The sequence below is a fragment of the Panicum hallii genome, chromosome 5 (genome assembly GCF_002211085.1).
Source record: "Panicum hallii strain FIL2 chromosome 5, PHallii_v3.1, whole genome shotgun sequence".
NCBI lineage: Eukaryota > Viridiplantae > Streptophyta > Magnoliopsida > Poales > Poaceae > Panicum > Panicum hallii.
Genome location: NC_038046.1, coordinates 7,450,840 through 7,476,112, shown reverse-complemented (window position 1 = coordinate 7,476,112; position 25,273 = coordinate 7,450,840). Strand labels below are relative to the sequence as shown.

Genomic DNA, 25,273 nt, shown 5'->3' with positions numbered 1-25,273 from the left:
TCTGACTCTCTGTTAGGTTGGTGCCTTGGTGGTTTGCATGTTTTTTTGAGGTCGGTTAAGCTACCGCCTCCTGTTTCTCGTGATGCAACTGGTCGGTCACAAGCTAACTCCATGATTGAGCTGCGACTGCAATGCCATTGTTTTTCTTCTTATTCCTACCAGGGTTAAGATCTCACCATGGAAGAACAAGGACCACCGAGTGGTTTGGTTTCGATTCTTATTATTCCATGGATTGGCTTGGTGACGATGATGCCATGGCCTGGCGTGCTGGGCATGCTTGATATGTGGCTGCCGTTTTTATGACTTGTTTTCAGTATCAGGCCACTGGAGTTGACGCCGTCTTCCTGTATATTTTCAGTATCAGGCCATATGGGCCGTGGGGTGATGGGCAGTGGGTATGGCGGCTGCACTCAAGCAATCATTCCTACCTTCAAATTTGTTCTTTCGCAGGTATGGATAAGACAAATTTCCTTCTACCTTGCAGTTGCGCCTCTAAGAACGGAAATGGATGTGGGATGCGAGCTGCTGTTGGGATTGGGGCTGTGATGAATCTTGAAGCTAAACAAATCATTCCTGATCCTTGTGTGCGTGTATGTTACTTCTGTCCTCAATGAGGACGGAACCAAGGTGTCCCTCTGCTTTGGGACATTTCAGGATCACGCGCAAAATGAGTTAGCTGTTGTGCCTCTAGTAGCAATTTCTGATTCCCGTGGAAGGTTTCTCTGCTCACGCAGAGCCAGCAGGCTGCAGCTGGCTGAGGGAGCAAGCAGTCCTTTAAATAAGAACAAAGCCACACATCCATCCATCTCACTTCTCACACACACTTCCACTAAAGATGATGGGCAGTACCGTTCCGGTGGATCAATTTTTACCTGCAAGCTTCCTCACATCTAGGAGATGTGTTCTCCGCGACTGCACCAGCGATAGAAGAAAAGGCACAATCCAAAGTCAAAATGTTAAAGGGATCCAGGGGAAAGCTGAATCAATGATTCATTCACAGGTGCATTGAGAGGATCAGGATCCAGTCCTACTTTTGCCTTGCTTGCCGATACCTGTGTCCACAGTTTTCATGTCTCAATTGTGAGTTTCATTCATCAAGCAACTACTAAGTAGCAACCATGGGCAATCTGTCATGAACCCATGATAGGTATTCGCTGGAGAATCACACCCGTGCTTCAGTTCAAAATTCGGATACTACATGCTGTCCGCACCAACTTTCTGCAGGAAATCAACAACTCATCAGTCATGAATTCTCCAGAAGTTCTGCGTCTTCACCACAAGACCAGAAGACGTTTTTTTAAAAAAAACCATGACCAATCTACAGGGAGAGAGGACTTATTTGCCGTTCCCATCTCAGAATCTCCAAAATTTAACCATAGGTAACGCCTTTTATCGGCACAGGTTCGATGGCTAAACCGGATGAGACGGCATGATCAAAATTTGATTCGGTAGACCTGCTACGCTACGAGTTGTGTAGTAAACCTGCGGCCGACACACAATCAGGTCGCTATCAGCCAGCGACCTACACCATGACAATGCCAGGGCCAAAAGAACCTGCGTCGACGCGCTGACGGCAGCCAACCAGGTAGCCTGCAATAATCCAGTGGACGCGGCGAAATATTTTGCCACCCGGGGCCCCGCACCAATCCCGAGCCCCCACGAGTCAGATCGGAAACGCAAGAGGCCAATCGATCGGCACTGACGCGACGCGCCACCAGAAGAGGCCAGGCCATTTCCCCGACCACCACCGACCGACGAATCCCGCGCCCGCTGCTCCTCGGCTCCGGCCACCACCCCCACCGGCGACGACAGATCCAGGGCGGCCGGCGTGAAGGCGCGCGATGGGCGGCCGCAAGCGCGCGCTCCTGGTGGGGATCAACTACCCGGGCACCAAGGCCGAGCTCAAGGGCTGCCACAACGACGTCGACCGCATGCACCGCTGCCTCGTCGACCGCTTCGGCTTCGACGAGGACGACATCCGGGTCCTCTCCGACAAGGACCGCTCGGGGCCGCAGCCCACGGGGGTCAACATCCGCCGCGCCCTCGCCCGTCTCGTCGCGGACGCCCGCCCCGGGGACTTCCTCTTCTTCCACTACAGTGGGCACGGCACGCGGCTGCCCGCCGAGACCGGCCAGCACGACGACACCGGCTACGACGAGTGCATCGTGCCATGCGACATGAACCTCATCACAGGTGCGATCGGGGATCCATTAACCTTCTTCCCCTGCGTGCTTCGTTTTTTCCCTCTTTTTTTTTAATTGAAGTGATCAGGAAATGGTGAAGCGGTAGGATTAGCAAGTAATCCGTTGCCTTACTGCCTTGAGATGTGAATCCAATCGTGGAAGAGATTGGTCAACGCCTACTTGATGTGGATCTGTTCTAGGATTGGAATGTTGGCAGTCTAAAAACTTAATTGCATTACATCGTATTGCTGGTTGCTACTTTGTGATTTGAATGAAAACTTGCTAAAGATTTGTTAGGCTTCCATTGGTCTCTTTGCGCTGCGGCAAATCTAAATGCATCCGGTTTTAATAATGCGTACCAATTAGAATGGTATGACTGTAACATCAAAAATGAATGATATGACTGAATTTAGGACCACGGTAGTTCTGAAGAAAAACCTTAGACTAACATAAACCAGGACTCAGTTAAACAGCTGAAACTGTTACTACCGGAACTTGGCTGCATTATGTTATTTGCCCTTTTTGTTGTTTTACCGTGCACATATTATGATGCAAGGATTCGGTACATGAGGTGACAATTGGGAGGCAATATCAACTTTTAATCAATTTTTTGTCTTGATTTTTTTGTTTCAATTGAGCAAAAGCTGTCTCAGTTGTTCAAAAAAACTTGAAACAAGGTGATAAATACTTGGACATTTAGGGTCGGTGAAATATAATTAGTTCTATTCAAGTCTAAGCGAACTCTTGCCACAAATGCCACATATTTTTACTTAAGGATGATGGAAATGCGCTTGCCTGATTTAGGTACCCAGTTTTTAGCATGCGCCATATCTGTTATCACTATTTTTTCTGTCGAAAATGGGGTTTTCATATTGCACTTAAGATGATGCGTCCCTGCTGTCAATTTGCTAGGATGCCTTGCATCTTTTTTACTTCATTAATTTCACTCTCATCCCTGAACCATCTCTTCAATGTTAATTTTTGTATTATTTGGAAAATAGAATTCTTGTGATGATCAGTCCAAACAAAGGCTGGCACTTACCAAAGTTCCTAACATTCATGCGTTCTGCAGATCAGGATTTTAGGGAGCTTGTGCAGAAGGTCCCTGATGGCTGCCTATTTACCATAGTTTCTGACTCATGCCACAGTGGTGGCCTACTGGACAGTGCTAAGGAGCAGATAGGTAATAGCACCAGGCAGAATAAGACCCAGTCCCGTGAACCTGAAGAGCGACCTGATTCTGGTTCTGGCAGCAGCTTCCGGTCATTCCTCAAGGAGACTGTCCGTGATGCGTTCGAGTCTGAGGGAATCCACATCCCTCATAGCCGCCGTGGCCATAGCCACCATGGAGGTGACGACCAGGATGAGGCTTCGGAACAGCCGAGTGGGAATGGCCGTATCAAAAACCGCTCCCTGCCACTATCAACGCTGATAGAAATGCTCAAGGAACAAACCGGAAAGGATGACATTAATGTAGGTTCAATCCGGATGACACTATTCAACATCTTTGGTGATGATGCAAGCCCAAAGATAAAGAAGTTCATGAAAGTCATGCTCGGAAAGTTCCATCAGGGCCAGTCAGGTGAGCATGGTGGTGGTGGTGGTGTCATGGGCATGGTTGGTGCCCTTGCTCAGGAGTTCCTGAAGGCTAAGCTTGAAGGCAATGAGGAGGAAGCTTTCAAGCCAGCCATAGAGCAAGAGGTTCACAGTGTTGATGAGGTGTATGCCGGGACTAAGGCCTGGGCACCCAACAATGGCATTCTGATAAGTGGGTGCCAAACCAACCAGACATCTGCCGATGCAACCACGCCGCAGGGTGTCTCATTTGGTGCTCTCAGCAATGCTATACAAACTATTCTTGCAGGCAAGCACGGGAAGGTGACAAACAAGGATCTAGTGATGAAAGCACGTGAGATACTGTCTAAGCAAGGGTACACTCAGCAGCCTGGGCTTTACTGCGGTGATGAGAATGTTCATGTGGCTTTCATATGCTAAAACATGTTACAGTATTTTCTTTCCACCTTTTGAGTTGAGCTGTGCATGAGAGGTTGAAATTTTCCTTGTTTGCCTTGGTATGTCAATTATGTGCTGGTGTTAATGTTGCTTGTGGATACTGAAATAACTATGAGAAAGGCCCTATTATATATATATATATATATATAAGAATAATATGTATATCTGTATCATGAGGTGTATCAAACTGTAAGCTTCACTAATATATATCAGTTTTCCTATGTTCCTGTTATCCTAGTAAAGGTAGTTCACATCAATTCTGATGATGGTTCCAGTTCCAGCCTCTCTTTTTTTAGCTTTTAAGTTGTGTTCCAGCTTTTGTTCATTTATAGGTTACTTACGATTACTATTTGTCATGTCCTATATTTTTCTTTGTGTAAAATAATATATGGATGCATATACCTGATGCTGGTTCTTGTTTGCTTGATAACTTTAGCTATGTTTCTAGTTTTGCCTGTAAAACACGTCAATCGTCACTATTTCCCTGTAATTTAGACTTCTCCCGTATAGGGAGTAAACCCTGTTTGCAGAAATGAACAAAGAAGCTCCTCTATTGACATCAAGTCTGCAAAATTAGAGACTATGCGTTCTCACGGAGAGTTACTCACGTGCTGGATTACTCAAAGTCACAGATTGCAAATTGCTGTTATGGAGATCACGGGGATTTTTTTTTCTTGGATGAAGAGCATGAGACTGTGCATGTTTTGTTGTTATAGCAGAAAAAAATAGAAAAAAAGATAGCCAAGCAAGAAAGTAAATAAAACAGCTAAAACTACCTACAGCAACAGAAAATACAAGTCTCCACTTCGATCAGCCGAACCACGTTCACATCGTCGGCCAAAATCATAAGGACGAGGAAAGCGAAATGGTGATGTATTCCAGCAGCATAACAGAAAAGCATAGCATGATTAGCGAAATCTTGAGAACTGCAATCCACAAGTATAGAATGCAAGTCAGAACTTCTCTTTCAAAACAAAACCTCCAGAACAAGTGAAAACCACATTTTTTTCTCGCTCGGTCACAGGATTTATATTCAGATGACAAAAACGAGCTGCAGAAAGAACTGAGCATAAGCACACAACCTGACCTGAAAATCAAACTCATCAATCCCATTTTATTATGCAAGCGATCAGTATAATGACGGAGCTAAAACATCAATAGTTCAGCACTGCATCCGTGCATCCAAACAATAATCTCTATCACCCTACTGCTACTGATCACGCTAGAACACCGGGAGGAGAGACGGCAACCCACGGGGTCAGGGCTTGGCGCCGGCGTCGGCGTCGACCTGGCAGCAGTCGGGGTGGTAGAGGCAGCACGCAGGCGTCGTCTCCACGGCCACCGGCCCATGCCCGGGCCCCGGGCTGCCGTGCACCGCCGACGCCGCCATCGCCACGAGCAGGCAGGCCTGCGCGACGAGGAGGACCAGGAACACGCGGAGGCTGTCGCTCGCCATGGCCTCGATCTGCAAGGGACCTGTGCAATCAGATACGCCTCCCACGGTTATATTACCTCTCCTACGGCCACGGTAGGAGACTTATCCTGGCGACGCGCAAGATGATAAGCGAAGTGAGCCGTTGTGTTTAACCACAGATGAGCTGGGTGCGCCGAGGACGTTACACGCCGGGCAGGCGGGTACGCGCTAAGGAAACTCGTTGCGGGCATGCACCAGCGCGAGCTCGGCTGGTCCGTCGCGTCCGGGCTGCTGAGTAGAAGTGGGGGCCCATGGGCTGACAGCACCTATCTGATTGCACCGTTGGCAGACCGTGTCCAAGGACCTCTCTCTACCAAGCCCTTGAACTAGGGCGCTCTCTCTGCCGTGACCGAGCTCGCGTACCTCACCCGGCTCCGCTCTCTCATGACGGGATGCTGCTTCCGCTCTCTCTGCCTCGCCGCCGTCTCCGGCGCCTTGATGACCTGGATCCTGCGCCGCCGCTTCGCGTCGGCTTCCTCCCGGTAGCCCTCCCGGAGCCTACGCTTGGACGCTTCGATCCTGTCGTCCATGCAGGACACGTCACGGTCGCCGCTGCCGGAGCTGTCGTCGGTGACGCGGGACGTCGTGACCGAAACCTTGGTCGACTCGACACGGACGCTGCGCGCGGTGGTGGCAACGGCAAGCGCCGTCTTCTTGCTCGACGCCGGTTCCGGAACCCTTGTTGGCGAGTGGTGAACGTTGCTGCCCGCGCTGGCGGTGACTGCTTGCGACGTACTCTTGGTCGACTCGACACGCTCGCTGCGCCCGGTGCCGACAGCGAGCGCCGCCACCTCCTTGTTCCCTGCCTTCGCGTTCGCGCCACGAGGTGATCGCAGCGCGCCGTATTCGGAGCGGGCGTCGCCGGTGGCGACCGGAGGGGTCGTCTTCCTCTCCGCTGGAACTACGATTTGGGCGAGCTTGTCCGAGGCCGCTCTGACCTTCACGAGGTCGCCCTCCACCGCCGCCCTCCACCCGCACACGATGTCGCTCGCTAGGGCGCGGACCCGATCGCATTCGTGCCTCCTCAGGGCGCGGACCGCGGGGACGAGCTCCGTCCTCGCCAGCGTCGCCGGCGCGACCGGGACCGCCTGCAGCGTCAGGAGCGACTGGACCATCGCGCGGTCGAGGTCCCGGCACAGCTCGTCCCTCTCGTCCTCGTCCGACGCGTCGCAGAGCCTCTCCACGACGCCGCACCGCGCGCGCCGGAACTCGTCGCGGGAGGCGCCCGGCCCGGCGGCCTCGATCGCGGCGTCGATCGCGCCGAAGGCCGCGAGGAAGCGCTTCCACCGCCGCAGAGGGTGGTGATCCGCCATGCCGGGGCGGCGCCCGGTTGCGTGCAGATGCCGGCAGAGATCCGCGGCGGTAGCGGGGACTCGCTGGATCTCCACTCCGTCGATGCTGATGGAGATGCAAACGCCAGCGAATCACGCCAAGAACCTTTTGATCAACGATGGTTTATGCTCCGTGAGACCGTCTCCGACCGTGGCACGGTGTGTTGTGCACCGACTCGGATACAACCTTCCGCGCGATGACGAAGCTACCTGGGCCAAGCCAGATCAGCGTTCGTCGTAGTGGGCAAGTGGTGGGCTGGCCGGCAAGCACATCTATTCACCTGGGCCATTAGTACTCGAATTTTTATTTCTAGAAACTTTCATCGTGAACAACCAAGGCCCTCTGTTTTTGCTTCAACGGCCAGGACGGAATAAACTCTGGATTTATTCTAAAAAATCCCAGACCAGTCTCCCCCTTTCCCTCGGCGGCTCGGACTTGCCTGCCTCCTCCCTTCACCAGTCGTGAATGTTCACGCGGCGGCGATCGGCGAAGGTCCCGCCCGGCCTCCGCAAACTCCTCCCTCCAACTCCTCGCCCCGCTCCTTGCCCATGGCGGCGGCGGCGGCGGCCTCTTTCTCCCTGGCTCGCCCGGCCGCCACCGCCACCGCGACGTTGCGCCGAGCGGGTCTCGCCGCCGCGTTCCTGCCTGCGCGCTCTCTAGGCTCTGCTTCCCTCGGCGACGATGGCTAAGAAGAGCGTGGGCGACCTCGCCGCCGCGGACCTTGAGGGGAAGCGCGTGCTGGTGCGCGCCGGCCTCAACGTGCCCCTCGATGACAGTCAGAACATCACCGACGACACTCGCGTTCCGCTCTGCCATCCCCACCATCAAGCACCTCATTAGCAATGGCGCCAAGGTGAGAGGAGGAGACGACCCCAACCAGGGGTCTATATGCAAAGTAATGGGTATTTTTGCAAATATTCGGATCGCGATTACTAATCGCGATCCAAACTAGGGTGTTATATGTAAACGTTAGGGTGTATTTTGTAAATATACGCATGAACGTAATCGCGATCCAGTTCAGGGGGCTATATAAAAATATACAGGGCTATTTCTAGAAAATCCCGGAGCACGATCCAGTCCGCCACCGCAGCTCGCCGGACGTCCCGTGTATATCTCTTCTTCCTCCTTGGGACCTCGCGGCTGCCCAGCTCCCCTGGACCGAGGGTGGTCAGAGCCCCAAGGGGCGGTCGGGATTCCGTCTGACAAGATTACAAGAAATGCATCTCTGCTTCATTGGTTGGTTTCCATATTATGAATCCTGAGCTGCCCGCGATGGAAGAAGACGGCCTCGCCGTGGGCATCGCCGGCGCAGCGTACGGGCTTGGAGCGGGGCAGTGTGGGGTCAGAGGCGACGCCCTCGGATGTGAACTAGCCGGCGGCGTGGTCCACCACATTCTCGTACGCACAGTTGCTGCCTCCTGCGGAGTGCAGTTTCAGACAGACTTGCAGGGGGTCCAAACATGTTCAGAACAGGTCAACAGCTGAACAGCAAGTTAACAAATTCTTAGTTTTTTTAAGGAGAAGTGACTTCCCCTTCCAATTCAGTAGCTGGCTCCGGGGCTGCAGAAATTGTTTAAGAAATTTAACATATCCAAATATCTCAATACTCCTTAAAACAGTACAAGATTACAAATAACTATCCTCCTTATTGTTAGTGGAGCATTAACAGCTATCAGGGTAATCACACGTATGGTCAGAACGTTTCGATTAAGATCTATTAACAACGAAACTATATTTTTCCATAGTGCATGTTGCATTTATAAATCATGAGATTTTTTTTTTGAGGGAAACAGGAGGGGCAAGCCCCTACTAGTTTAAATCATGAGATTTTATGCTGCTTGTTTACTTCCGTGCACAGCATTGTTGCAGAGTTTTGTATATTAATCTTTTATTGTTTAAATTCACACACTAGCAGCTATCTGCTCTAAACTGCCACTCATGGGTGCTGCGATAATGAAGGCTACTCAATGTGGTAGGTAAACAGCAACTTTTAGCTTGTTGTTCTGTAATCCGTCGGTGTTCAGCTCAACGAAGGATATCCTCGGCGTGGTAGATTGCAGGTGGGGTATTGTCGAGATCAAGAATTCGAAGGTACAAGGAACACGAAACTTTAAACAGATTCGGACCGCTAAGAGGGTAATACCCTACGTCCTGTGTGGTGGTTTGTATTGCCTTAGATGATGTAATGTTTGGAGGGAGTCTTTGCCCGCTCTTATATAGTCTAGGGGGATAGAATTACATGGAAGTCCTAGCTCGATACTAGCTTAGGAGGTCCTACCCGAGTACTACTCGTACTCGGGTAGTTTGCTTCTGTTCCGACTAGTATTACTCCTGTACGAGCAGTTATAATTAATTGGTGTAGGACGTGGACCATATCTCATTCCATATCTTAAAATATGTACGCCTTGTGCGCAGTTTCGTATCTCTAGGTCTGGCATAACCTGTAAAATTATCGGGACAATTAGCTTGTATTCACACTGCCCCCGGTAAGAGACTATTAAGTAATAAGGTTTTGCTTGTTTAAACTGCAGCAAGTTGATAGTACCAATATCCTTTCAGAACTACATTTGTCCTTATGTTCCCATGTATTGTAATTATATTTTTCTGTACAAGGTGTGTTGTCTATGTTTTTGCTACATTAGCTCAATGTTTCTCTTGTCCACTGGAAGCAGCAGTTATGTACTGGAAATGTTTACTGGTACACTTTTGCAACTTCAGTAATCGATATAGGCTTTTGCTTCTCATGTAGTACTTTCTGATGAAATCTGAATGGTCTAAAAAAATGTTTTTGCATCAATACATGGTGTTTCAAAACTTATTCTCTGATTATCTGGTGACTTTTTTCTACTTTACAATTTTAATCACATTCCCATACTCTATAAGTTTATACATCAGAAATTGTGAATTATCTAGATTTTAGCATGCTTAGATCCTAGGACCATAACCCTAGGTCAGTTGCGTAGTGGCATCTTAGCCAGAACACACACGGTGAGTTGCCATGGCTTCAGAGGATTCCACCGCGTGACATTTATCTCTCAAGCAGCATACAGGGGATTGAGGGTGGGAAGCTTGAACATCTTGGCACAAGGTGTGGTTGATCTGAACTTTGTATATCAACTAATGCCCTGAAACTTAATCTTTTGCAATATCTGCAGGACAAAGCATTGTTGTCAAACTTGGATTCAAGATGTACATGTAAGCGGAAAGTAATAGCACACCATCGAGTACACTGAGAAATCACTGGAATGGCGAAGTTTTATTTCATCACTGAGCTAAAGAATCACAAATATGTTCCTGTCGACAATAGTCAGAATCTTGCAACTTTTCAGGTGTATGCCCATATTCATACAGACATGCTTACCCTCTGAATATACACTCTCTCGTCGCAAATCAGAAACGAAACATGGCCTTCAGGCTTCTGACAAATCCAGAATATGAGCTCAGCAAACCACTGTGTCCGTTGCTTCGACCAGACACCACAGCGCCTCGCTGCAGATGGTCGACCTCGCAAAGTCGTAATGATGCACCTGCACCGCAGGGAAACAATCTCTTTCTCGCCATGATTGATGTTCACCTCGCCGGATCAGGCACAACCCGAGGGCGATGAAATGTTGAATATGACTAGCTGTCATGTGAGCAGCATTTCAGCGAGTAGCCTCTGCACTTCTTGCCACCAGGCGGCCCTTGCTGGCACTGGCGGGCAGCATCGCAAGCAGCCCCATCGGAGGCCGAGTGGGTGTGGAATCCCCACAAAAGCGTCTCGGATCCAGCACCGCCGAAGCTCGTCATGCAAGGTTTATGGGAGCTTAGTCGCGTGGCTCCGGATGGCATGGCGGGCGGGGTCGACGGCGGCAGCGCGGGAGGCGCTGAACGGTTGGGGGAGGAGACGACCCGTCTAGGGGCCTATATGAAAATATTGGGGGTATCTTTTGCAAATATTCGGCCAAATTCAGGGTTCTATTTGTAAACAGAAGAGGTACTTTTATAAATATTCGGATCGCGATCTATAGTCGCGATCCAAATTAGGGGCTTATCTGCAAATACTTAGGGCTGTTTTTAAAAATCCCGGATCATCATCCAGTCTTTCGCGGCTCGCCGCCGCCGGATGCCGGGCGTCCCGTCTACCCTCTTCTTCCCTCCGGGGACCTCGCAGCCGCCCAGATTGCATGGAGGACCGAGGGTGGTCGGAGCCCCATACGACGGTCCAGATTCCGGCAACAAGATTACAAGAAGTGCCTCTCTGCTTCATTTGTTGGTGAATGATGAATGATGAACCGCCTGCGATGGTAATGCGATGGAAGAAGACGACCTCACCATGGGCGCCTCCGGCGCATCGCACAGACTTGGTTCGCAGCGGCGTTGGTTCGCAGGCGACATCCTTGAAGCGAGCACCTGCGTGAACTGCCCGCGGCGTGGTCCATCAGTCGCAGTTGGGCAACTCAGGCGTTCGAGCACTTCCAGGGTTGGCACTCGTCACGAGTTCTCAGAACAGAAAACTGGAAAAAGAAATGTGAAGGAGCAGCTGTCTGCCTAATAATTCAGAAGCTCTGGATCAGCAGCAAAAAAAAAAAATCTTTTGCAGAATTTAAAATGCATTTAGTGGTAAATAATAGAAGAGGGGAAGGTAAATATGAACAACTAAATACAAACGAACCTGATGGTTATAGTTCTTCATTTTTTTTTGAGACCATGGTCATAGTTCATTAGTTCCTTCCTGCAGGCATAAAGAAAGCACCATACCGTTCTCCCTGTCTGACTTGGGATGCAGTATGTTGTTGATACATGCAAGCCTATAAAAGGATCAGAAACTTTGTTCATGAAACAATCATCTTTTGGGAAAAAGTGGTTAAGGGAATAATAAGTGGGTAACAATACCAATCAGTGGTTAGATTCCCATTCTCTCAAGTACATCTTCACACGCTTGTGATCTCTCTTTCACAAATCAGAAGTAGAATAGAACATTCAGAATTGGACCCAGCATTTTGGCCGGTTCATCTTCAGTATCACTTGCACAATAATGCCTGATCGAATGTCTTGAGATACCACCACTAAGCAGCTCTAAGAGGGGGGAAAACTGCAGATCCTGAACCTCTCATGCTTCGGAGGAACAGTCTCCATCTCGCGATGATTGACGGCCAGTCTGACGAGGAGTTCCAAAGCTCACAGAAACTAAGTTGAACCTGACCTGCTGCCATATCAGCTGGAGCGCTCTTCCGTTCAGGTGGCGGCCGGCATCCGTACCGGCCCTGTAGGAGGGCGAGCGGGTGTGATATCTCCGCAGTTACGTCTCGGGACTGCCACCGCTCCACCGCCGGAGCTTCGCCATGCCCGGCCGGTGCGAGCTCAGCCGTGCGCGCCTAGCGTCCGGACAGATATGGCTGCAGGTGTAGATGGGCGGAAAGCTTAGCGATAATTATCTAGATCTTCAGAAGATGTCTAGTGGGCAGCACGAAGCTTTGCGGCTCTGGGACGATGGCGGCAACGGCGGGCGGCGGGCGGCGCTGGATGGATGGGGAGAGACGACCCGCACTAGGGGCTTATGTGAAAATATGGGGTACTTTTATGGAAATAATCAGATCGAGCGATCCAAATTATCATTTAATCGCGATTCAAATTAGAAGACTATGTGTAAAATGTAGAGAGTATTTTGTAAAGAAAAAGGTCCATTTTACTTCCCTCAACAATTTATTTTATCCACTTAACGCATAAATAAAATTTAGGCTCAAGTTACTACCCCAAACTATTTCAATTAGTCTAATCTACCTCCAATGAGATTTTTCCTTTTTATTTCTTCACTTACAAGTGGAATTTAAACTTTAAATTTTGCAATGTAACTTATAATATGATGCCCTATACTAGAAAAATACTATATAATTTTTTTCATCCAGAATTGTATTTTTATGATAAATTTTGTGTTAAATATTTTCAAATTATGAAAATAATTATAAAAAAAATTTAATATATTTTTTAACATATGACATTATGTTCTCTATCCACTTATAAAATTTGAACTTACAATTTAATTCGTACACGGAGAAAAAAAATATTATTATAGGATAGATTGAACTAATTAGAATTGTTGGGGAGATAAATTAATTTTAAATTTTGCTCGGAAGTTCAGCAAATAAAATAGATTGTTGAAAAGAGTAAAATAGACTTTATTTTTTCTTTTGTAAATATTTGGATCCCGCCGAATCGCCATCCAATCGTCCGCCCGTCGATACCCGCCCGGAGCTCCGCCTGACGCCGGGCGTCGCCGTCTCTTGTGTACCTCGTCTTCCTTCTACCTGACTCGCATCCCCAGTCGTCGCCACGCTCGCCGGCAGCCCAAGCGAAGCGTCTCCCGTCGCCGAACCTCTCTGCTCGGGCGACCGGGTTCCCGCCGCCCCTCACTCTGCCCCAAGCGAGCGTGGCGCGTGTCGCCTTTGCTTCGTCTCGGGCCCGCGCCGCCGCTTTCTATCCCGCCGTCGCCCGGAGCGCGCGGTGCTGATGTCCAGCGACGCGCCGAAGGGATCTGGAAACTTCGAGGATGCTTTGCTATGCTGGCCACCTGGCGTCCCTCCTCATCGTCGCTCTGCTCTCGGCCTCCTCCCTTCTACTCGTGGCCGGATCGCACAAGGATCAGGTATACAGGTACGCTCCACTCATTCTGCTATGCTGTTTTTTGAGGAAATTGTGTGCAAGAAAACTTGACCTTGAACACTCTTCTGCAGGCAATGGCAAATAAGTTAGCAGAGCTTAGTGGCAAGGGCGTCACTACAATAATTGGAAGTGGTGACTGGTGACTCCGTTGCAGCTGTTGAGAACGTAGGAGTTGCCGACGCTACGAGCCACACATCAACTGGGGGTGGTGCGAGTTTGGAGTTGCTGGAAGGGAAGGAACTCCCAGAAGTAGTTGCGCTGGACGAAGCTTAGTTCCAGCGCTGCCACGCTACATTGAAACGTTGAGAACATTTTGCGATTTCTTTCAGTTTCTGTAGAATGGCTTGAGATCTTAAAGGCTAAAGAGTGTGATATTTCTGAGATTTCCTGGAATTGCTCGAACAATCTGCTAGTACTGTGTTTTCTGACATCATGTCGTTGCACAGTACTTCAATACGAGGAACATTTCTGTCGATTCTTGAGAAAGTTCGCCGTACTGTGACTGCTTAGATTTGCTTTTCTGATAGGCGGTTTCAGACGTGAATCTGAGAATCTAGGTGCAAAATTCAATTAACGTTAACTGACAAAAGTCCAACCGAATATGGAAATATCAGCACATTTCATTTGGCTCCATACTAAGAGCATTTCCAGCAGACTACTCATCTTCTACATCCTATATATCTTCTCTCTCAATTGCTAATAACACTTTTTTATTTTATATTTTCCCTCTCCATTGCCAATAACACTTTTTGTATTTTTTTTTGTGAGTGCTATAGTAGATTACTCAATGGATAGGGTGCAGGGAGGAATCCACCTACATTTGAGCAAGAGGAAGTTATATTTTGGCAATAAAAAAAATTGGTATCGATGATGGAATTGGTAATTTGCTTGAGCACCTTTCATTTAGTATTAGGGAGAAAAATAAATAATTTGGTGGAGATGCTCTAACCTCGCAATCTCGCAATGCAGCTTCTGGTCTTTTTCTTTTCGAATAGGCTGTAAAGCGCGACAAGGGATGACAGACATGGAGGTAGGAACAACCAAAAGACCAGAAGTCATCAACTGTTAATTCGGGACAAGTGACTAGAGCTTCATCATCAGCATACGCAGAAGGAAACAAAGAAATCATTCGTTTTAGCAGAGAAGTCCGATACAAGAAGAAACTGCAAATGCAGGACGGCCACATGGACATTTTACTTCAGTGAGCAAAACAAGACGGCATTTCAGGCCCCATCATCACATGGGTGTTGCATTCTGACACAGCAGCAACAAATTACAACAGACAAACATATACCTATAGACTAGAGTCCTGTAGAAAGTTAAATGATATACTCCAAACTATCAACTATGGCAAAAGCAGCACAATGGTAATACACTGTGTTCCCACTTTTTTTTTTGTGAAAAAGGGGCAGGAGCTCTGCCATGCCATTTAAGAGAGAAGAAGAGAGAAGAGTTCCAAGATTACATAGTAGCGATTACATAAATAAGTACACTGTGTTCCCACTATAAATGTGACTACATTGCAGGAAGCACAAAGTTTTATCATCTTTAAGAATAAAGCAGTGGCAACAAATTGTGCATCAAATGATTCATCTAGTGGCAATCTCTTTCCTGAAGGATGTGATCGGATATAGGAGTATCTGATTGGTCAGCAATCACTTATATTGCTTCACAGAAAACTAGTGATCTGTGCTTTTCACTTAAAGCTCCATGTGAATGGCAGTATCGTTTTCATAACAACATTCATCCGAGTCCAGATATAGTTTACCAACGAGAAAGGCCTAACACTAACTACAAAGTTTGTAATACCAGGAAGGTTGAAAATTACGGAAAAATAAATCCTGCACAAACAGAGGACCAGTATACAAGTTAACCAAGACCTAGCATCTCTGAAATTAGAGTAAAGTTCTCAATTTCAGTAAGGTTTTGCTTCCTGATGTAACAATGGAAAGCATGATGCTGGTTCTTAATATTCAAATGAAGTATAAGCAGAACATGATCAAAGGTAATAATATACAGAATAAGAACCAACAGAACATAGATTTCACATGAATGTTTCAGAAACATATTCAGACAACAGTTACAGAAAGCCTGAAAGAAAAACAATGATCATGATGTACAGTTTGTCTAGAATATATCAATATAATCAGCATCATTTCCACATAATTTGTTTCTAAAGTGTTACTAGACACTTGAAAGAAAGATATTCTGCCAAGTAGATCAAGAGCACCAGCAGTCTGGCAGACATTAGCAAAGAAAAACCAGCTATACACTGCTAACCTCTGCTCTTCAACCTTAGAACCACCAATCACAGTCAACATCAATAGCAATAGCAAGACTCGCAGGCAAGCTAGGTAAACAAGGACACGGTTTTGCCAGACGAAAGATAACCTTGTTCATACATCTCTGTTGCATTCCGCACAGTGGTTCCATACTGCCCACTATCTCTTACAGATTACAAGCTACAGAACTACTACACTGAACGAGCAACAGGAGAAATAAGTAGCTCCTAGAAAAGCAGTCTTCGTTTGAGCCAGATTCACCAGACACCGCTAGTATGAAGCAAAGAGGTGAGCAGCTTACCCTTCCTCTAAGCTCCAACCTCAAGGTTCTCCATCTGGATATTGCTCTTGAGCGGGACGTACTCCCCAAGGTACCCTCCGAGGTGCTCGTACAATGCGGACCTGTCAATCTCCTGGTTGTGGAAGGCCTTGCAAGCGTAGTAGAACACGCTCTGCACCAGCAATCCCAGCAAATTGACACAGACAAGGACGCACACCAGCACGGCGCCGACGAGCAGCCGCCCGGGCAAGGCCAGGCCGAAGCTCCCCTCCTCGCCGCGACCCTTCACGACGGCGGCACGGAAGAGCAACGAGGTGACGCCGCAGATCGCGAAGTAGGAGACAACGAGGGTGGCGGCGATGCCGGTGCGCCCCTGGAGCAGCTGCTTGCTCTTGGCCATGGCGGCGAGCCCGCAGACCGGCTCGAGCACGGAGATGACGCTGGCGAGGTGCCAGAGCGCGGAGATGTAGACGTGGATCCCGAGGAAGACGAAGACGACGACGATGAGGAAGAGGACGAAGGAGATGGAGGGAGGGGTGGACTCGGAGGCGCCGTTGGGGATGAAGATGACGATGAGGAGGAGGACGGCGAGGGCGAAGACGAGGTGGTAGGCGAGCATGAGGAGGGAGACCCAGAGGAAGGTGCGGAGGAGGCGGGGCAGGATTGGGGGCAGCGCGGTGAGCGAGGCGGAGATGGAGGCGGGCTTGCTGGCGTAGAGCGAGGCGACGGTGAAGACGGCGGCGGCGGTGGAGAGGAGGGAGAAGGTGAAGAGGACGATGAGGTAGAGGAACTGGTAGGCGAAGAGCTCGAGCCACTGCGCGGAGCGGGCGCCGGAGCCGGCGCTCTGGATGCGGCGCACGACGGGGTGGGTGAAGAGGGAGTGCGCGAGCACGGCGAAGGAGAGCGGGAAGACGAGGCAGGCGGTGAGGAGCGCGAAGGTGCGCGGCGCCGCGCGCGGGATCGAGGCGGAGGCGCGGACCAGCTCCGCCGCGCCCAGCGTCGCGAGGTCGCTCGACGCCAGCTCCATCTCAGGCGGCTGCGGCTGCGGCTGCAGCGGCCGCGGATAGCGTCGCGTCGGCCCCGGCTGGCCCGGCTGATTTGGTGGGGGGAGATTTGGCGGTGGTCCGCGGGGTCCGGCCGTCAGCTGGGTTTGGGGAAATCCGGCGGGGTTCCAGGCGCGAGGAGGGGCGGTGTGCCGCGGCTGGTAGTGGTAGGCGGAGGAACACACGGCCGGTGGAATTGGTGGAAGGGGATGGAGGAGTTGGGTGGAGATCCGCCGTGGAATGGCCGTGGCGGACCGCGTGTCGAGTGCGTGCGGCCAGCCGGCGGGCGGGCGGGCGGTGCTCGGATCAGAGCCGGGACGGGGGTCGTCGTCGCTACGCGGATGCGGTTGCCTTTAAAGTGGCAACGGGTGACTTCAACGTTAAGTATCTTGCGAGAGTAAACCACGGTCCACGAGCGCTTCGCTTCGTGGGTCACCACAACCATCTCTACAGCAACCAAACCAATCTGGGAGGGAAGTGGCAGTCTGTCAATTTTTGCCATTTTACATCCCAGTTTCTGAATTTCACAAATAAAGCATCAGCAGTTCAGCACATCTCAATCTCATCGAGCAACCGTCTACGCACAAGACCACCAGTTTCTTTTAGTACTCGAAGTTCCTCGACGCATTGCAACCACGGAGAAGAAACACCAGGCCTGACGGGTGCGCGCTCCAGAAGCACCGCCCGCGTCGAGCACGGTGTTTGGCTGCTTGCTTGCGCGCTCGGTTCTCTGGCACGCTGAATATGTCCATGTCCACATGTCCAAGAGAGCTCGAGCACGACCAAATCGCGCGGCGGGGTCGGGGTGACTTCAGAAAACGAGGACGCCTATCGTTTGATTCGTGTCGGTGCCGGAGCCTCTGCCACCGAGACGTTGTACTCATCCAGCAGCCTCTTGTACTGCTCCTTCGCCTGCTCAATCTGGATCTGCAGATTCTGTTCCTGTTCGGCACGAGCAGATCAAATCAAAGTTCGTCAGGTTCGTCAGCACGGTGCAAATCGGTTTGGACGCCCAGTTCTGCGCTACAGTGCTAACGAATGACAACCACGCAGGGTGGGCGGAGAAATTACCTTCAGCAGTAGCTCCTTCTCTTGCATCTCAAATTGTGAGCACCTACACCACATAACGCAAAAAAAAAAGCAGTTACATCTTTGCCCAATATCACTATAGGGTGAAATGAAAGTAAGACCGATGCCGGACTCACTCTTCACGGAGCATCCGATTCTCCATCTTCAAGAAGGAAAACTCCCTCAGCTCTCGATCTCCCATATACTGGCATACCTGTGCCCGTCCAGAGGCATTAGCTTTCCATACAACGGATATTGCATAGTTTGATTAGGGTGACAGAGAGCAGAAGCGGGGTAGCATGGACGAGCAGCATGATTCTTCGCACTAACCTGATCACCAGCGGAGCTGCTGCCGACCAAATCATCCGTGGCCTGCTTTTTAGACGAAACCGTCAGAGCAGCATCGTCATTCCCCCGTTTTCTTTTTCCTACCAAATCAGTGCCAGGAGCCAAGGAAGATGAGGTCCTCTGGTTGACTTGCATGGTCTGTGAGTCTGACGGGGAGTAACCAGTAGGTCCTCTTGGTGCAACACCCGCTGTTCCGGCAGGTGCTGAGCCAAAACTAGGGTGTGCAAAAGCAATTGGAACTGCATTCACGCAGGTGCCCTGGGGTCTCGAGGGTGGCACTGAAACTGCAGGTGCAGGTGCACTCCACTCTGATGGTCCAGCAGCACCATTCTCTATTGGCAGCATTGCTGGAGGACGAGGGGGAATGGGAGCCGCACGCATGCGTGGCGTTTTCGCATATCCAATCTTGTGACAATAAATATCCCTGAGGAACCGAAACATTGCATGTTGATCATTGGGCCGAAGCAAGCCTTGGTGCACACTAGATTTGGAGGAAACAACTATCATGCATGGAGACAGAACCTGTAACGTACCAGTACTCGGTAGTCATGTCTCTCAAGCGGTTCACCAGCCTCTGAAACAGCTGTGACTTCTCAAAGTCCTGTTTGTCGTGAGTCGGCTTGATGAAGTCTACCTCAAGTACTCCAACAACGCCTCTACCTTTACTGCTTGCGGAACTCAGAGCTCGATGAAACGGCTGCAATACATAGATTTTTTTTGAAAAAATGGTTAGATTATGTGAACTTTATTTTTATGTTTATGCATCATCAAACAAAGTGAATGAAGGTAAGCGATCAGAAGCTCACCAAAATAAGGCGATTCCTATGATAGATATTAAATCCATGCACGCTAATTGTTGGAGTGCCATTTAAGAATCCAATGGTCGTAATAACCTCAGCCTGAATCAATCAAAGCAAGTGAAAAATGGAGAAATGAGAACAAGAGTATTGACTATTGAAACTACACATATGTAAGAGTAAGCAAGCGAGAAATGTTGTGAAGCTAACAAAAGGTTGTTCTTATTTCAGACAAACCTCTTGTCTTCCGCAAATTTGAGGTTTATAACTGATGCATTCAGGATATATAATGTCAGCAGCAATGCTATGACGCTTAACTTCTTGCCCTCGAAGTATAATCCTGAAGTAATCTGGTAGCTGCAGATACAAGACAGAAGTGTAGACCTGCAGAATGATATGTCAGCAACCGAACTCATGTGTATTGTGCAGGAGTGGCCAACCATATGATACTGACCCTAAGAGAATAGCGCAGTCGATTAGCCAAATGATTCTCATTAGTCCTTTTCACAGCGTTACTAATCTCTTCTGGTTTTGGTGCACCACTAATCATAATATCCTGAAATACAAATAAACAGCAAGAAGAAAGCACTGTAACAATGTGCAACGTAAACAAAATCCTTTTTCAAAAAGAATCAACAAGACAAGGCAAAGTTTAAGGCTAGTTTTAGATTAATGTTAACAGTTGTCCAACAGAAGTCAATTATAAATTCAGAGTTAAGGATGTCACTTTAACACTATAATTACGCGAAATCATTCAAGTGAGATATCTGATGGTTACCTCTGGATTTGTGTCAAAGTCAAGCTCCAAGTTACCGTCATCATTGGACCACAAATTGAACACTATAATCTTGGTGCCATGTGGGCCAATGTTGCTGAACTGTTCATCAACCACGGATTAAAACAACCATTAGCATTTTGGATAGGCTCTACGTTACTAATAAATACTAGATGAGATTGTACTAGTTACACCTAAAATGCATTTCCAAATAGCAAGGAATCTGCCCAACTTGTAGCTTCATTAAGGTCTAAGTTAGTCAATTTAGCAGCGTAGTTTCTTCTTAGAGTAAATTAAATATTGTATCTCTAGACATGGAATGAATGATCATACATTCTGCAATAACTCTTCTTCTGTTGCAAAAGGGGACCATTTCAACAACACTGACAAATTTGAGGAAAAGTGCTCTGAACCATGTCGCTCCAATCGTGTAGTTTGTCCTCTTAATAGATTGCATTTGTAATCCACCTAAAAAGACAAAACATATCATCAGAAACAAAGAAAGTGGTGCATACGCAATGTCTTGTGCGAAAAACAAAAATAAATTCACACAGCATACCACAGGAACTACAACATCTGTCTGGCCAGTTTCCACCAAGAAAGTGTAAGAGAGGAGACCAATTGATTGAGTAGGCCCACTGAAACCAACCAATATCTTGGCATTATTTCAACTGAGAAAGAAAAGTAGTTTGCAGAAGGAAAGAAATATGAGTGAGTTTGTACCCACTCTTTGTGCAACGGGTGAAAACAATAACATCTGCCCCGAGCCGCATTGTGCTAGTCTTAAATCCATTTCCATCTGATCAGAGTGGTAAATGCAAAAATGTTAGTCATGCAGTTTTTGGGCGATGACTAGCTGATTATAAAACAGAGTTAGTAGGCAATACATTGTCCAATCGAAGATCCTGATTGTTTCTCTGAAAATCCAAAGCTCATGCAACGCCTCAAGGAATCAGGATTCATGCCTCCACCATCATCTGTATGGTAAGTTGGTAACCAGAATATTTGCACTCCATCAATTTCAACTAGGAGACATGGCATTCCAGATTTTCAAATGCAATTTCATTACGGTGCAAGCATTGACCAGACTCTCTAGTTCATACAAATTCCATAAAAAAAAGGATCAGGAGGCTTTGCAAGTTCATGTTTTAGTTCTTTATTATCCAGAACAAATGCTACTTCAAAATGTTGTCAGATTAAGTGAAGGAAACAAGAATATAGCATGGTAGTTATCAGAACCTTGAACTAGCAAAGCTGGTGATCCGTTGCGGTTGTTGATGACTTTGTCCACCAATATTTTTGTAGCACCACCAGTTTCAATCTGCTTAACAAAACATAATCCAATCACATATTCAACCATGAATAATCAAAGCGTGAAATGAAACAATAAAGCTGTTTTATTACCTCATCTACCGCGTTGTCCAACAACTCTGCCACGGCTGTAACAAGGCAAAGCTGAGTGTAAATACACAATGTAACTGTAAGATTGTAGTCTGGAAAAAGTCTGCACACAAAATCTTACCTCCAAATGGCCATTTATGCGAAGTCGCGTTGGAGTGGAGAAATTCAGGGTGAACACACATGCGATTCTGCACAGCTGCAACAGAGCAAAGTGGGCAACGTCGAGTGTTAGGCGCAGTACGAAGAAGTTACAAAATTTGCACGAAATACTTCAGCATTGCGGCATACTCGGCTGTGGCGCAGAGCTCCCGGCCCCCGCATCGTAATCGCCGGCGCTCCAGAACTTCCTGCTGAACCGTGGTGCAGGGCAAGGACGACGAACCGAGGTGCCCTCGAATGCCTCGTCGGCGCAGCTGGTCCGATCGCCGATGCCACCCGACAGCTCCGAAGCTGGCCGGTTGAGGGCGCACGCCGCTTCCGCCAGAGTTTGCGGTTGCACCCCGGTTAACACTCGAGCGCCGCCGCGCTCCAATTGCCACTCCGCCGCCTGAAAGGTGCTGGGCCCGTAGAGGCCCCGCTGGATAGGGGTGGCGGTGATCGGCGACAAGAAGGGCTTGATGTCCCTCTGCGCGTCCATGGCGTCCGTCGTCACGTCGGTGGGGCGGTTGCTGTTCATATGCCAGAGCGGAGGGAGCGGTTAATGGGGACGATGGTGAGAATTTCAACGCCGACGCTTCGAAAAGACAACAAGCTTTTTCTTTAAAACCAGAAATTTCAATAAACTGACTGAAAACATTTACAGGAGTATTTTGTCAAAGGAAAATTCATTGGAAGTGAAGAAAAAGAATTGAAGCAAATCATGAAAACGTCTCGCCGCTCAAGCCTTTCGTCGAACAGGTTGTCTGCGTGCCTTTCTTGGTTTGCCCGTCAACCCGAACACTGCCACGACGACCCTTGTGTGGGCTCGCAACGCTGCACGAACTTCCCGGCAACCGCGCTGTCACCACGGTCGGAGCCACAGTGCGATGCCAGAATGCTCTAAGGCGTGCTCGGTGTCGCGACTCGCGAAGCAGTTGTGACAGTGTGCCCAACATCGTCGACCACTTCAGGTGGCGGCACCATTTGCAGGCGGCTCAGCGTTGGCAAATTGCAAGCAACAGTGCTCTCGAGCACCAGCACCCGGGCACCCGGACGTACAGGTGGAGGTGGAGGGAATGCAAGTGGCGGCGGGTGGGGGCGAAGGCAAAGCGTATCGCCGGCGCAAAGCGCGGCGTGGCGAGAAGCCGACTAGCCGAGGGAGTGTTTTGTTTGGCTACCCAAAACTCTGGTGTGCGACCAAAATTTAACGCATGCAAAATTCTAGAAATCATTAGATACCAACCAAATGAGTGCCAAATTCATAACAACATGCCAGAAATTTGTAAAATTGGTTGTTACAAATTGACTTTTATTGTTTAGCCTCCAGATCTAGATCAACAACTTAGGCTTCTTCTCGATCTCTTCACTTTCATCATCGAATTCCCCACTGTATGTCGTCCCGACCGTCGAATTTGCTTGTGCCATCAAACTCTCCACTATATATTTTCCAGTCACCAAATTCACGATAATAGTCCACGACCAAGTCATGGCGCAACCACCTATCGATGTCCTCTTGCAACCCACCCCACGAGCCCCTTGCTGTGGCGCCGCCTTTCCCATCAACCATCACAACCGCAAGGTAGATCTAGTTCGACGTCATTCCCTTTAAACCTAGAAGGTAAGGTAAACCTAAGCTCTAAACCTAACACCAAACCCTAACTTCGAACGCTAACCTCGTGGAGCCGAAGATGGAGTCAACGACGGTCGAAGATGGGTCTCGTCGAAGTTGGAGAAGTGGGCATAAACCAGCCGAAGATGGAGTTGAAAGTAGTCAAAGATGGAACACGAAATCAAATCTCGCTGGAGTTGCGGAATAAAACAAACTGGGGGAGAGGTGGGAGATCTAATAAGAAGGGACGGATGGTGGGGAAGGGTGGAGGGGGGAGGAGTAGAAAAGGGTTAGGAAGGGGGGTTAGAGGAGATACATGGATAATAAACTATTTTATCTTATCAGATTAGACTGAGATTTGCTCACCAGATTAGACAATCTGAAAACTTTTACATACTTAGCGCATCCAACTTAGCACGCCCGAAGATAAAATTTTAATATTACTAAAATTTTATGGTATCTTTTTAGTTCTTATAAAGATACTAAGAAGTATGAGATTATAATAAAATGAAACATATGGCTACTAATAAGCCGTGATCTAAGCTATAATTTAAGGGTGTGTTTGATTGGACTTTTCAACCTGGCTTTGCTTTTGCAAAACCCAAAAGCCAACGAAAGGGTTTAAACACTCTGTGCTTTTGCCTAAAATCAGCTTTCACTGTAGTATAAATGCAAAAGCAACTCTTCCCCGCTTTCAGTGACTTTTGGGGTAAAAACTTATGCACCTGCCACTGGTTATAAAAAAACGGTTCGCTTCTATTCCCCCGTCCGTCCAATTCCCATCCCCCATCCCACCGCGCCTCCAGCCCCACCCTGTTGCCTAGGCGGCGCCCCAGTCCGTCGCCGCCCTGCCCTACCCCGCCTAGGTGCCCCGGGGCCGCCAGGCGCCACCTTGCCCCGTTGCCGCCCCGCCCTGCCCCGACCCGGTGCCCCGGCCCCGCCCCGCCCTAGCACTATTAGATTTTAGATATGTTAATGGACTATTAGTGCAAAGTTGATGTATGGGTTGGCTGCTAATTATTATTTTAATTTCTTGTAAATGTATTGTATATCTATTCAAGATAAAAAAAAATTATTGACATCTCCTTGAGTAAAAAAATGAGATATCGTCAGTCTCGGGGGCACTTCAGACATCTTACCACTCACCTCAGAGAATCGGCCGAAAATAATTAGAATTGACAAACACTAAGCTTATGTTGATATATATCATAATTTTATGAGCTATTTACCTTATGTAATTGTTACAGTTTTATTTATGTGGACCATATGGATGAAAAACTTAGAAAATTTAATGTTTTTCCTTTTCAAAAGATACATTTACATGCGAAATAGTGAAGATATTAGGTTTGTACGAGTATTTTGGTATATAGACAGTCCCACAAACCTTCAGGGGTATTACAAGTATTTTACCCACAGAACACAGTTTCCCCAGCTCACAGCAGCTGTAACTAAACGATCTTCTGCTTTTCCCACAGCAGCTTTTTCACAGCAGTTTTTTCACAGTCCACAGCTCACAGCATATTTTGCAAAAGGCACAGCCCAACCAAACACACCCTAAGAGATGGCTTATTAATGAATACCCGTGTCTAATCTAGAATTAAAGTAGTTCATTACATGTATCATCAATAAGAATTATGGGCTAAGAGATCAATAATGTGTGAAGTTCTATCAAAAGAACTAGTATATGATATATACTAGCTGGCCGGTGACCCCATTAAGAACTAGTTCCCGTATCAAAAGAAAATGTGTGGGAACTATACCTATATCCCATTCCCATGAGAATTTGGGTTAAGAAATGAAGGACTAATCTACCCATCTGGCTGTACCAATCTGTTTTTGCAAGCCATTATATTGTGCACAGGAGGAGACAGACGGGTGCAACTGCAAG

The 25,273-nt window shown here is 48.3% G+C and overlaps 3 protein-coding genes across 3 annotated transcripts; 1 reads left to right on the top strand and 2 right to left on the bottom strand.

Moving 5' to 3' along the window:
• The first annotated feature begins 1,652 nt into the window (after positions 1 to 1,652).
• LOC112895378 (metacaspase-5-like) lies at positions 1,653 to 4,369 on the top strand. The gene is made up of 2 exons (XM_025963331.1): positions 1,653 to 2,193; positions 3,256 to 4,369. Exons 1-2 carry the CDS (start codon positions 1,842 to 1,844, stop codon positions 4,176 to 4,178), a joined length of 1,275 nt encoding a protein of 424 aa, XP_025819116.1. The 5' UTR covers positions 1,653 to 1,841; the 3' UTR covers positions 4,179 to 4,369.
• A 10,967-nt stretch (positions 4,370 to 15,336) lies between these two features.
• On the bottom strand, positions 15,337 to 17,570 carry LOC112895344. Its single transcript, XM_025963298.1, has 2 exons — positions 16,228 to 17,570; positions 15,337 to 15,485 (listed from the first exon to the last, which is right to left on the bottom strand). Exon 1 carries the CDS (start codon positions 17,231 to 17,233, stop codon positions 16,235 to 16,237), a length of 999 nt encoding a protein of 332 aa, XP_025819083.1. The 5' UTR covers positions 17,234 to 17,570; the 3' UTR covers positions 15,337 to 15,485; positions 16,228 to 16,234.
• A 127-nt stretch (positions 17,571 to 17,697) lies between these two features.
• On the bottom strand, positions 17,698 to 22,918 carry LOC112895343 (protein MICRORCHIDIA 6-like). Its single transcript, XM_025963297.1, has 17 exons — positions 21,927 to 22,918; positions 21,760 to 21,834; positions 21,642 to 21,676; positions 21,477 to 21,558; positions 21,125 to 21,214; positions 20,961 to 21,036; positions 20,797 to 20,875; positions 20,571 to 20,705; positions 20,241 to 20,339; positions 19,917 to 20,018; positions 19,700 to 19,846; positions 19,472 to 19,564; positions 19,199 to 19,362; positions 18,648 to 19,089; positions 18,455 to 18,531; positions 18,321 to 18,363; positions 17,698 to 18,191 (listed from the first exon to the last, which is right to left on the bottom strand). Exons 1-17 carry the CDS (start codon positions 22,312 to 22,314, stop codon positions 18,078 to 18,080), a joined length of 2,241 nt encoding a protein of 746 aa, XP_025819082.1. The 5' UTR covers positions 22,315 to 22,918; the 3' UTR covers positions 17,698 to 18,077.
• Positions 22,919 to 25,273: the final 2,355 nt, after the last annotated feature.

Excerpts from the sequence above, each read along its gene's own strand:
- LOC112895378 (XM_025963331.1), top strand. The coding sequence starts at position 1,842 with ATGGGCGGCCGCAAGCGCGCGCTCCTGGTGGGGATCAACTACCCGGGC. Across the intron at positions 2,194-3,255 it reads CGACATGAACCTCATCACAG|ATCAGGATTTTAGGGAGCTT; the intron begins GTGCGATCGGGG and ends TGCGTTCTGCAG.
- LOC112895344 (XM_025963298.1), bottom strand. The coding sequence starts at position 17,233 with ATGGAGCTGGCGTCGAGCGACCTCGCGACGCTGGGCGCGGCGGAGCTG.
- LOC112895343 (XM_025963297.1), bottom strand. The coding sequence starts at position 22,314 with ATGAACAGCAACCGCCCCACCGACGTGACGACGGACGCCATGGACGCG. Across the intron at positions 20,340-20,570 it reads AAGAAGAGTTATTGCAGAAT|TTCAGCAACATTGGCCCACA; the intron begins GTATGATCATTC and ends GTTGATGAACAG. Across the intron at positions 18,532-18,647 it reads GCAGCTCCGCTGGTGATCAG|GTATGCCAGTATATGGGAGA; the intron begins GTTAGTGCGAAG and ends GGACGGGCACAG.